The sequence below is a fragment of the Coregonus lavaretus genome, assembly GCF_964263955.1.
Source record: "Coregonus lavaretus genome assembly, chromosome: 2".
Taxonomy (NCBI): Eukaryota; Metazoa; Chordata; class Actinopteri; order Salmoniformes; family Salmonidae; genus Coregonus; species Coregonus lavaretus.
This window is the reverse complement of record NC_139989.1, coordinates 77,875,984-77,889,103: the sequence shown is the minus strand read 5'-3', so window position 1 is coordinate 77,889,103 and position 13,120 is coordinate 77,875,984. Positions and strand designations below refer to the sequence as shown.

The following is a 13,120-nucleotide window of genomic DNA, read 5'->3' as shown; positions in this document are numbered from 1 at the left end:
ATCATATGTAGTGGGAGTGACCAGGGGACATTGTTTTGGAAAGTGATACCCTCTGTCTTATCTGCTGTAGTGGATATCATCATACTTTGTTCCCCAAAACTGTTATCACTTAATGATAATTCACCACTATAAATACAGAAAAGACGTTTAATGTTGTCAGGTTTAAAAACAGCTAAAAATATGTTGTCAACCACCACGCCTCATTGGATCAGCACTTTTATAGATACAGTTGAAGTCGGAAGTTTACATACACCTTAGCCAAATACATTTAAACTCAGTTTATCACAATTCCTGACATTTAATCCTAGTAGAAATTCCCTGTCTTAGGTCAGTTAGGATCACCACTTTATTTTAAGAATGTGAAATGTCAGAATAATAGTAGAGAGAATGATTTATTTCAGCTTTTATTTCTTTCATCACATTCCCAGTGGGTCAGAAGTTTACATACACTCAATTAGTATTTGGTAGCATTGCCTTTAAATTGTTTAACTTGGGTCAAACGTTTCAGGTAGCCTTCCACAAGCTTCCCACAATAAGTTGGGTGAATTTTGGCCCATTCCTCCTGACAGAGCTGGTGTAACTGAGTCAGGTTTGTAGGCCTCCTTGCTCGCACACGCTTTTTCAGTTCTGCCCACACATTTTCTATAGGATTGAGGTCAGGGCTTTGTGATGGCCACTCCAATACCTTGACTTTGTTGTCCTTAAGCCATTTTGCCACAACTTTGGAAGTATGCTTGGGGTCATTGTCCATTTGGAAGACCCATTTGCGACCAAGCTTTAACTTCCTGACTGATGTCTTGAGATGTTGCTTCAATATATCCACATAATTTTCCTTCCTTGTGATGCCATCTATTTTGTGAAGTGCACCAGTCCCTCCTGCAGCAAAGCACCCCCACAGCATGATGCTGCCACCCCTGTTCTTCACGGTTGGGATGGTCTCCTTCGGCTTGCAAGCGTTCCCCTTTTTCCTCCAAACCTAACGATGGTCATTATGGCCAAACAGTTCTATTTTGTTTAATCTGACTAGAGGACATTTCTCCAAAAAGTATGATCTTTGTCCCCATGTGCAGTTGCAAACCATAGTCTGGCTTTTTTATGGAGGTTTTGGAGCAGTGGCTTCTCCTTGCTGAGCGGCCTTTCAGGTTATGTCAATATAGGACTCGTTTTACTGTGGATATAGATACTTTTGTACCTGTTTACTCCAGCATCTTCACAAGGTCCTTTGCTGTTGTTCTGGGATTGATTTGCACTTCACGCACCAAAGTACGTTCATCTCTAGGAGACAGAACGCGTCTCCTTCCTGAGCAGTATGACGGCTGCGTGGCCCCATGGTGTTTATACTTGCGTACTATTGTTTGTACAGATGAACGTGGTACCTTCAGGCATTTGGAAAATTGCTCCCAAGGATGAACCAGACTTGTGGAGGTCTACAATGATTTTTCTGAGGTCTTGGCTGATTATTTGTTTTGATTTCCCCATGATGTCAAATAAAGAGGCACTGAGTTTGAAGGTAGGCCTTGAAATACATCCACAGGGACACCTCCAATTGACTAAAATTACGTCAATTAGCCTATCAGAAGCTTCTAAAGCCATGACATAATTTTCTGGAAATTTCCAAGCTGTTTAAAGGCACAGTCAACTTAGTGTATGTAAACTTCTGACCCACTGGAATTGTGATGCAGTGAATTTTAAGTGAAATAATCTGTCTGTAAACAATGACTTGATAAACAAAGTATATGTCCTAACCGACTTGCCAAAACTATAGTTTATTAACAAGAAATGTGTGGAGTGGTTGAAAAATGAGTTTAAATGACTCCAACCTAAGTGTATATAAACTAGAGGTCTGTAATTTTTATCATAGGTACACTTCAACTGTGAGAGACTGAATCTAAAAAAAAAATCCAGAAAATCACATTGTACGATTTTTAAGTAATTAATTTGCATTTTATTGCATGACATAAGTATTTGATACATCAGAAAAGCAGAACTTAATATTTGGTACAGAAACCTTTGTTTGCAATTACAGAGATCATACGTTTCCTGTAGGTCTTGACCAGGTTTGCACACACTGCAGCAGGGATTTTGGAAGACCCAGCCACGACCCATCTTCAATGCTCTTACTGAGGGAAGATCTCGCGATACATGGCCCCATCCATCCTCCCCTCAATACGGTGCAGTCGTCCTGTCCCCTTTGCAGAAAAGCATCCCCAAAGAATGATGTTTCCACCTCCATGCTTCACGGTTGGGATGGTGTTCTTGGGGTTGTACTCATCCTTCTTCCTCCAAACACGGCGAGTGGAGTTTAGACCAAAAAGCTCTATTTTTGTCTCATCAGACCACATGACCTTCTCCCATTCCTCCTCTGGATCATCCAGATGGTCATTGGCAAACTTCAGACGGGCCTGGACATGCGCTGGCTTGAGCAGGGGGACCTTGTGTGCACTGCAGGATTTTAATCCATGACAGCATAGTGTGTTACTAATGGTTTTCTTTGATACTGTGGTCCCAGCTCTCTTCAGGTCATTGACCAGGTCCTGCCGTGTAGTTCTGGGCTGATCCTTCACCTTCCTCATGATCATTGATGCCCCACGAGGTGAGATCTTGCAAGGAGCCCCAGAACGAGGGTGATTGACTGTCATCTTGAACTTCTTCCATTTTCTAATAATTGCGCCAACAGTTGTTGCCTTCTCACCAAGCTGCTTGCCTATTGTCCTGTAGCCCATCCCAGCCTTGTGCAGGTCTACAATTTTATCCCTGATGTCCTTACACAGCTCTCTGGTCTTGGCCATTGTGGAGAGGTTGGAGTCTGTTTGATTGAGTGTGTGGACAGGTGTCTTTTATACAGGTAACGAGTTCAAACAGGTGCAGTTAATACAGGTAATGAGTGGAGAACAGGAGGGCTTCTTAAAGAAAAACTAACAGGTCTGTGAGAGCCGGAATTCTTACTGGTTGGTAGGTGATCAAATACTTATGTCATGCAATAAAATGCAAATTAATTACTTAAAAATCATACAATGTGATTTTCTGGATATTTGATTTTTTTTTAGATTCCGTCTCTCACAGTTGAAGTGTACCTCTGATAAAAATTACAGACCTCTACATGCTTTGTAAGTAGGAAAACCTGCAAAATCGGCAGTGTATCAAATACTTGTTCTCCCCACTGTATATATATATACCATCACCCAACAGGGTTAGGGTTAGGACAACTGTCTATAATATAGATATAGATGTATATATATATATATATATATATATATATATATATATATATATATATATATATATATATATATATATATACCATCACCCAACAGGGTTAGGGTTAGGACAACTGTCTATTATATAGACCCCTATCTGTTAATGTGCATGAACACAAACACACATTTCTAAAGTAACACGAATGCGCCACACACACACACACACACACACACACACACACATTGTCAAAGCAACTCTTTCTGAACTTTGGTGTCCCTGATTTCTGCTTCTGTAGAACTACAGCTGATATTTAATATGACCAAGTAAGTAATGATGGTGGTCTTTGACATTTTCTAAGTCCAGGTTTCATTGTGTTCTCTCCACCATGTTCCACACTGTAGCGGTAAGCAGAAGAACAGACAGTCATTGAGGGACACACCTGAACTCACACACACACACACACACATACACACACACACACACACACACACACACACACACACACGGTCAGCATATAACTTTGTCCAAGTGGTGGTAAGAATGTTTGTCTTAACTAGCCTGATAACTCCAACATGTCTGATATGAATATTGCCATAAACCCTCTATATACTTGAGTTTCTCCAGTCTGCAGTGTGGATCCTCCAGTCCAGCAGAGAGCGAGAGATTGTAGCTCAGGTCCAGCTCCCTCAGGTGTGAGGGGTTTGACTTCAGAGCTGAGACCAGAGAAGCACAGCCTTCCTCTGTGACTAGACAGCCTGACAGGCTGCAAAGAGTCAAATCATATTAAAACCACACTGCTATTCTTAGGTGGTGAAAATAGAGTGGCAGTGTATTTTATATAACATATATAATGATAAATAGACTTGAAACGTGTATCTCATTATGGTGTATGGTGAAATAAGTATAGCCAGTTATAATTGTAATGGCTTAGCTGATAATAACAAAAGAATAACAATATTTACATGGCTCAAAGAGAGGGAATATAATATCTATTGTATACAGGAAACTCATTCAACAATTCGAGATGAAGTAGCGTGGAAAAAAGAATGGGGGGGGGGGGGGGGGGGGGGAATATACTTCTCCCATGGGCAAAGAAATTCAAAAGGGGTGATGATATTAATTAATAGTAATTTCGATCCGAATGTGCAAATTGTCCAAATAGATACGCAAGGTAGATGGACTATTTTAAATATGTTATTGGACCATAAACAGATATGGCTCATTAACCTTTACGGACCAAATAATGTGTCACGATCGTCGGGAACAGAGGACCAAGGCGCAGACCAACATATCTTTATTATTTGAGTAATACTATGAACAAAACAATAAACGATAACGTGACGTCCTCGGTTCAGACACAAACCTAAACAGGAACAAGATCCCACAAACACTGTGGGAAAACTGGCTGCCTAAGTATGGTACCCAATCAGAGACAACAAGCAACAGCTGATACATGTTGCCTCTGATTGAGAACCACACTGGCCAACATAGAAATACTAACCTAGAACGAAAAACAAATGAAAACTCACACCCTGGCTCAACATACTAGAGTCCCCAGAGCCAGGGCGTGACAGTACCCCCCCCCCCCCCAAAGGCGTGGACTCCGACCGCGCCAACCAAACACCACAGGGGAGGGACCGGGTGGGCACTCCGCCTTGGCGGCGGATCCGGCTCCGGGCATGATCCCCACTCCTTCTCTAACCCCCCAAAGTACCCCTGGTCCGGTCTGGCCCTGCTGACCAGAGCTGGACTGCACACTGGTGGAGCGGATTGCTCCAGCTCCGGTGCGAAGCAGCTGACCCGTGCCGAACCAGGCACCGGTGGAACAGGCACGGGCTGTGCCGGACTGACGACGCACACCACTGGCCTGGTGTGGGGAGCAGGAACGGGCCGAGCCGGGCTGACGAAACGCACCCCTGACTTGGTGCGGGGAGCAGGAGCGGGCCGGACCGGGCTGACGAAGCGCACCACTGACTTGGTGCGGGGAGCAGGAACGGGCCGGACCGGGTTGACGAAGCGCACCTCTGACTTGGTGCGGGGAGCAGGAGCGGACCGGACCGGGCTGACGAAGCGCACCACTGACTTGGTGCGGGGAGCAGGACCGGACCGGGCTGACGAAGCGCACCACTGACTTGGTGCGGGGAGCAGGAATGGACCGGACTGGGCTGACGAAGCGCACCACAGGCTTGGTGCGGGGAGCAGGAATGGGCCGGACTGGGCTGGCGACGCGCACCACAGGCTTGGTGCGAGTGGCAAGAACAGGCCGGACCGTACTGGGAACACACACCACTGGCCCTATGCGGGGATCAGGAACAGGCCGGACCGGACTGGCAACACACCCCAGTACCTCTCGCCGTGCCTCTACATCCTCTTTCCCCCTGGTGACCAGTGACTCCCGTAACCTGTCGGCCTCCTGCTGCCCCGTCGTCCACGGCGTGAGCCTACCCCTAAAAAATGTCTGGCCGTCTCTCCTACCCGTGGACCAGGTCTCCATGTCTCTCGCCAGACTTTCGCCCTTCTGCTTCCAAGTCCAGCCTCTCTCTTCCTCACACAGCTTGACCCAGTCGAGGAGGCGAAGGAGATCCGCTAGATATCTCCCTGGCGATGGCTCCTGGACACGCTGCTTGGTCCAGTCTTGGTGGGATCTTCTGTCATGATCGTCTGGAACAGAGGTCCAAGGCGCAGCGTTGAAGGCAAACATACTTCTTTATTAGTGATTACCCGAACAAAAAACAACAAACGATAACGTGACGTCCACGGTCTAACACAAACCACACTGGAACAAGATCCCACAAACACTGTGGGAAAACTGGCTGCTTAAGTATGGTTCCCAATCAGAGACAACAAGCAACAGCTGATACACGTTGCCTCTGATTGAGAACCACACTGGCCAACATAGAAATAGAAAACTAGAACAAAAACAAATGAAAACTCACACCCTGGCTCAACATACTAGAGTCCCCAGAGCCAGGGCGTGACATAATGATGATCCACAATTCTTTGACAATGTATATAATAAATTATCAAGCCTGCAAGCAACTCAAGACAATATTATTATGGTGGGGGATTATAATACTGTTTTAAATAGCTCAATGGACTGTAAAGGAAATCACACCACAAACTATCACCCACATGCTCTTAAGGAAATTGTGAATGTCATGGATACATTAGAACTAGTAGATATATGGAGGCTTAAATATACTGATCTAGTGAGATATACATGGCGGAGACTGAATCAAGCTAGTCGTCTTGACTTCTTTCTTATCTCATTCTCGTTGGCACCAAAAGTTTTTAAAAAGTGTTGATAGGGGACAGAATGCGGTCGGACCATCATATAATAGGCATATACATTACTCTTACTGAATTTCCACGTGGGCGAGGATATTGGAAATTTAATCAAAGCCTATTGGATGATAATTTATTTATAATTAGAACAAAGGAATTTATAACTGACTTTTTCCAACATAACATAGGTACAGCGAATCCCCTTATTGTATGGGACACCTTTAAATGTGCCTTTAGAGGCCATGCAATTCAGTACTCATCTCGAAAACAAAAGCAATTTAGGTCAAAAGAGTTTATACTAAGAAAGGAAATATAAAGTCTAACAGAACAGATAGATGGCAATAAAAACTGTAACATAGAGGCTCAGAATAAATTAGAGGAAAAACAAAAAGAAATGGAGAAACTTATTCAAGAAAGATCAAGTGTAATATATTATGAAAATAAAGCAAACTGGATGGAATATGGGGAAAAATGCACAAAATTATTTTTTAATCTTCAACATAGGAATGCTACCAAAAATAACTTAATGAAAATGGTTACAATTGACGGAGTCACCCATAATTCACCAAATGATATTTTGAAGGAAGAAACAAAGTACTTTAAGCATATGTTTTCTTTTCAGTCGCCTCCATCTCCTCTAACTGAAGCTAATTGTAGAGATTTTTTTCTATTGATAATGTCAAATTAACAGCCACACAGAAAGACTCATGTGAAGGTGAAATTACAGAGGAGGAACTTCTGGATGCAATTAAAGACTTTAAGTCCGGGAAAACTCCAGGGTTGGATGGCATACCAATCGAGGTATACCAAACCTTTTTTGATATACTAAGAGGACCGTTATTAGCATGTTTTAACCACTCCTATGTAAATGGTAGATTATCTGACACTCAAGAAGAAGATCTCATTATTACTGAAACAGGAAACAAGTGGAAAATATAAAGATCCAGTCCATTTACAAAATTGGAGGCCCCTTACACTTCAGTGTTGTGATGCAAAAATCCTAGCAAAATGTATAGCGCATAGAATTAAAAAGGTATGGTCGGATATTATTCATTCTAATCAGACAGGTTTTTTACATGGAAGATACATTGGAGATAATATAAAGCAAGTATTGGAAACAATAGAACACTATGGAAAATATGGGAAACCAGGCCTGCTATTCATAGCAGACTTCGAAAAGGCATTTGATAAAGTTCGACTGGGGTTTATATACAGTGGGGAGAACAAGTATTTGATACACTGCCGATTTTGCAGGTTTTCCTACTTACAAAGCATGTAGAGGTCTGTAATTTTTATCATAGGTACACTTCAACTGTGAGAGACGGAATCTAAAACAAAAATCCAGAAAATCACATTGTATGATTTTTAAGTAATTAATTTGCATTTTATTGCATGACATAAGTATTTGATCACCTACCAACCAGTAAGAATTCCGGCTCTCACAGACCTGTTAGCTTTTCTTTAAGAAACCCTCCTGTTCTCCACTCATTACCTGTATTAACTGCACCTGTTTGAACTCGTTACCTGTATAAAATACACCTGTCCACACTCTCAATCAAACAGACTCCAACCTCTCCACAATGGCCAAGACCAGAGAGCTGTGTAAGGACATCAGGGATAAAATTGTAGACCTGCACAAGGCTGGGATGGGCTACAGGACAATAGGCAAGCAGCTTGGTGAGAAGGCAACAACTGTTGGCGCAATTATTAGAAAATGGAAGAAGTTCAAGATGACGGTCAATCACCCTCGGTCTGGGGCTCCATGCAAGATCTCACCTCGTGGGGCATCAATGATCATGAGGAAGGTGAGGGATCAGCCCAGAACTACACGGCAGGACCTGGTTAATGACCTGAAGAGAGCTGGGACCACAGTATCAAAGAAAACCATTAGTAACACACTACGCCGTCATGGATTAAAATCCTGCAGCGCACACAAGGTCCCCCTGCTCAAGCCAGCGCATGTCCAGGCCCGTCTGAAGTTTGCCAATGACCATCTGGATGATCCAGAGGAGGAATGGGAGAAGGTCATGTGGTCTGATGAGTCAAAAATAGAGCTTTTTGGTCTAAACTCCACTCGCCGTGTTTGGAGGAAGAAGAAGGATGAGTACAACCCCAAGAACACCACCCCAACCGTGAAGTATGGAGGTGGAAACATCATTCTTTGGGGATGCTTTTCTGCAAAGGGGACAGGACGACTGCACCGTATTGAGGGGAGGATGGATGGGGCCATGTATCGCGAGATCTTGGCCAACAACCTCCTTCCCTCAGTAAGAGCATTGAAGATGGGTCGTGGCTGGGTCTTCCAGCATGACAACGACCCAAACACACAGCCAGGGCAACTAAGGAGTGGCTCCATAAGAAGCATCTCAAGGTCCTGGAGTGGCCTAGCCAGTCTCCAGACCTGAACCCAATAGAAAATCTTTGGAGGAAGCTGAAAGTCTGTATTGCCCAGCGACAGCCCCGAAACCTGAAGGATCTGGAGAAGGTCTGTATGGAGGAGTGGGCCAAAATCCCTGCTGCAGTGTGTGCAAGCCTGGTCAAGACCTACAGGAAACGTATGATCTCTGTAATTGCAAACAAAGGTTTCTGTACCAAATATTAAGTTCTGCTTTTCTGATGTATCAAATACTTATGTCATGCAATAAAATGCTAATGAATTACTTAAAAATCATACAATGTGATTTTCTGGATTTTTGTTTTAGATTCCGTCTCTCACAGTTGAAGTGTACCTATGATAAAAATTACAGACCTCTACATGCTTTGTAAGTAGGAAAACCTGCAAAATTGGCAGTGTATCAAATACTTGTTCTCCCCACTGTATAAATGCCTGGAGCATTTCAATTTTGGAGAATCTCTTATAAAATGGATCAAAATCATGTATAGTAACCCTAAGTGTAAAATAGTAAATAATGGCTATTTCTCAGAAAGTTTTAAACTGTCAAGAGGAGTGAAACAAGGTTGTCCACTATCGGCATATCTATTTATTGTGGCCATCGAGATGTTAGCTATTAAAATCAGATTCAATAATAATATCAGAGGATTAGAAATACAGGGCTTAAAAACAAAGGTGTCATTGTACGCTGATGATTCATGTTTTCTTTTAAATCCACAACTATAATCCCTCCACAGCCTCATAGAGGATCTAGATACATGTTCTAACCTCTCTGGATTACAAGCAAATTATGACAAATGTACTATATTACGTATTGGATCACAAAAAAATACAATTTTTACATTACCATGTAGTTTACCAATAAAATGGTCTGATGGTGATGTGGATATACTCGGAATACATATCCCAAAGGAAATAAATGATCTCACTTCAATACATTTTAATAGAAAGTTAGCAAAAATAGATAAGATCTTACTACCATGGAAAGGAAAATACCTGTCAATTTGTGGAAAAATCACCCTGATTAACTCTTTAGTATTATCCCAGTTTACCTATTTGCTTATGGTCTTGCCTACGCCTAGCGAACAGTTTTTTAAATTATATGAGAAAAAAATATTCAATTTTATTTGGAACGGCAAGCCAGACAAAATTAAAAGGGCATATTTATATAATGAATATGAAATCGGAGGACAGAAATGAATAAATATTAAAACATTAGACCTATCACTAAAAGCTTCAGTCATAAAAAAGTTATACTTAAATCCGAACTGGTTCTCAAGCAAATTAGTAAGATTGTCTTACCCAATGTTCAAGAAAGGCCTTTTTCCCTTTATTCAGATTACAACAACTCATTTGCAGTTATTTGAAAAGGAAATAATCTCCCAAATATCACTATTTCTAAAACAAGCCATAGAAAGTTGGTTGCAATTTCAATTTAATCCTCCAGAAACGACAGAACAAATAATGCAACAAATATTGTGGTTAAATTCAAATATACCAATTGACAAAAAACCTTTATTTTTTGACAGAATGTTTAGAAAAGGTATAATCTTCGTAAATGATATCATCGGTAGGACTGGTGGAGTTATGTCGCACATGCAGCTAACAAAAACATATGGAAATGTCTGCTCTACCCAAAATTACAACCAAATAATTGCAGCCTTACTGCAAAAGTGGAAGAGGAAAGTGGAAGGGGGAGAAAGTAAGGAACTTGTCTGTCGGCCTTGCATTATAGAACATAATTGGTTAAGGAAAACTGTGATAAATAAAAAAGTATATCAGTTTCACTTAAGGACCAAAGATTTGACAGCCGTCCCATATAGATTGCAAAATAGTTGGGAAGAGATCTTTGACGTACCGATCCCATGGCATAGTGTTTATGAACTGACACGCAAAACGACACCGGAATCAAAAATTAGAATCTTTCAATTTAAATTATTATATAAAATTCTTGCTACCAATAGAATGTTATTTATATGGGGGATACAATATTCCCAGCTCTGCAGATTTTGCTGTGAAGAGACAGAATCATTAGATCATTTGTTTTGGTTCTGTCCTTTTGTAGCTTGTTTTTGGACACAGGTCCAGGAATGGCTAAAGGGTTGCAATATTTACCTGGAGCTAACCTTGCAGATAGCATTACTGGGTGATCTGAAAAGTCATAGTCAATCAATCAATAACATAATAATACTTTTAGCAAAAATGTTTATTTTTAATTCACAATCTGTAGAAGCAATGAGAATAGAAAGGTTCAGAACTTTTGTAAAACATCACAGTACGGTTGAAATATATATGGCAAATAGAAATCCTATATGGATGGTGTTAAGAGATAGATGGGAGGTATTGAATAGAGTTGAAGGATGGGACTAATCACAAATAACAACAAATAATAACAAATATAATGTAAGCATACATGGTGGTGGTCCTCTGTAGCTCAGCTGGTAGAGCACGGCGCTTGTAACACCAAGGTAGTGGGTTCAATCCCCGGGACCACCCATACACAAAAATGTATGCACGCATGACTGTAAGTCGCTTTGGATAAAAGCGTCTGCTAAATGGCATATTATTATACTGTGTCCATAATAAGTATATAGGTTGTTTGTTGGGAGCTTTTGGGAAAGAGCACATTTAGAAAGATATGGCATATAGAAGCAAACCGGATGGACATCATGAAAATGATCGGAGAGGTTGAGAGTAGAAGAAGTTCAGGAGCAAAAAATAATGTGTGTATATATATATATATATATATATATATATATATATATATATATATATATATACAGTGGGGGAAAAAAGTATTTAGTCAGCCACCAATTGTTCTCCCACTCAAGTTCTCCCACTTAAAAAGATGAGAGAGGCCTGTAATTTTCATCATAGGTACATGTCAATTATGACAGACAAAATGAGAAAAAAAAATCCAGAAAATCACATTGTAGGATTTTTAATGAATTTATTTGCAAATTATGGTGGAAAATATGTATTTGGTCAATAACAAAAGTTTCTCAATACTTTGTTATATACCCTTTGTTGGCAATGACACAGGTCAAACGTTTTCTGTAAGTCTTCACAAGGTTTTCACACACTGTTGCTGGTATTTTGGCCCATTCCTCCATGCAGATCTCCTCTAGAGCAGTGATGTTTTGGGGCTGTCGCTGGGCAACACAGACTTTCAACTCCCTCCAAAGATTTTCTATGGGGTTGAGATCTGGAGACTGGCTAGGCCACTCCAGGACCTTGAAATGCTTCTTACGAAGCCACTCCTTCGTTGCCCGGGCGGTGTGTTTGGGATTATTGTCATGCTGAAAGACCCAGCCACGTTTCATCTTCAATGCCCTTGCTGATGGAAGGAGGTTTTCACTCAAAATCTCACGATACATGGCCCCATTCATTCTTTCCTTTACACGGATCAGTCGTCCTGGTCCCTTTGCAGAAAAACAGCCCCAAAGCATGATGTTTCCACCCCCATGCTTCACAGTAGGTATGGTGTTCTTTGGATGCAACTCAGCATTCTTTGTCCTCCAAACACGACGAGTTGAGTTTTTACCAAAAAGTTATATTTTGGTTTCATCTGACCATATGACATTCTCCAAATCCCCTTCTGGATCATCCAAATGCACTCTAGCAAACTTCAGACGGGCCTGGACATGTACTGGCTTAAGCAGGGGGACACGTCTTGCACTGCAGGATTTGAGTCCCTGGCGGCGTAGTGTGTTACTGATGGTAGGCTTTGTTACTTTGGTCCCAGCTCTCTGCAGGTCATTCACTAGGTCCCCCTGTGTGGTTCTGGGATTTTTGCTCACCGTTCTTGTGATCATTTTGACCCCACGGGGTGAGATCTTGCGTGGATCCCCAGATCAAGGGAGATTATCAGTGGTCTTGTATGTCTTCCATTTCCTAATAATTGCTCCCACAGTTGATTTCTTCAAACCAAGCTGCTTACCTATTGCAGATTCAGTCTTCCCAGCCTGGTGCAGGTCTACAATTTTGTTTCTGGTGTCCTTTAACAGCTCTTTGGTCTTGGCCATAGTGGAGTTTGGAGTGTGACTGTTTGAGGTTGTGGACAGGTGTCTTTTATACTGATAACAAGTTCAAGCATGTGCCATTAATACAGGTAACGAGTGGAGGACAGAAGAGCCTCTTAAAGAAGAAGTTACAGGTCTGTGAGAGCCAGAAATCTTGCTTGTTTGTAGGTGACCAAATACTTATTTTCCACCATAATTTGCAAATAAATTCATAAAAAATCCT

At 41.6% G+C, this 13,120-nt stretch overlaps 1 protein-coding gene across 1 annotated transcript in view; it reads right to left on the bottom strand.

Moving 5' to 3' along the window:
• Nucleotides 1-3,350: 3,350 nt before the first annotated feature.
• LOC311140635 (NLR family CARD domain-containing protein 3-like) overlaps nt 3,351-13,120 on the bottom strand; it is a gene marked incomplete at its 3' end in the record, with an annotated part of 102,269 nt that continues 92,499 nt past the window's right edge. Inside the window, exons 4-5 of the mRNA XM_084175778.1 lie at nt 3,809-3,961; nt 3,351-3,354 (exon numbers count right to left, since the gene is read on the bottom strand). Of these exons, the coding sequence (XP_084031904.1) occupies nt 3,351-3,354; nt 3,809-3,961 (157 nt within the window). The remainder of the gene's footprint in view (nt 3,355-3,808; nt 3,962-13,120) is intronic.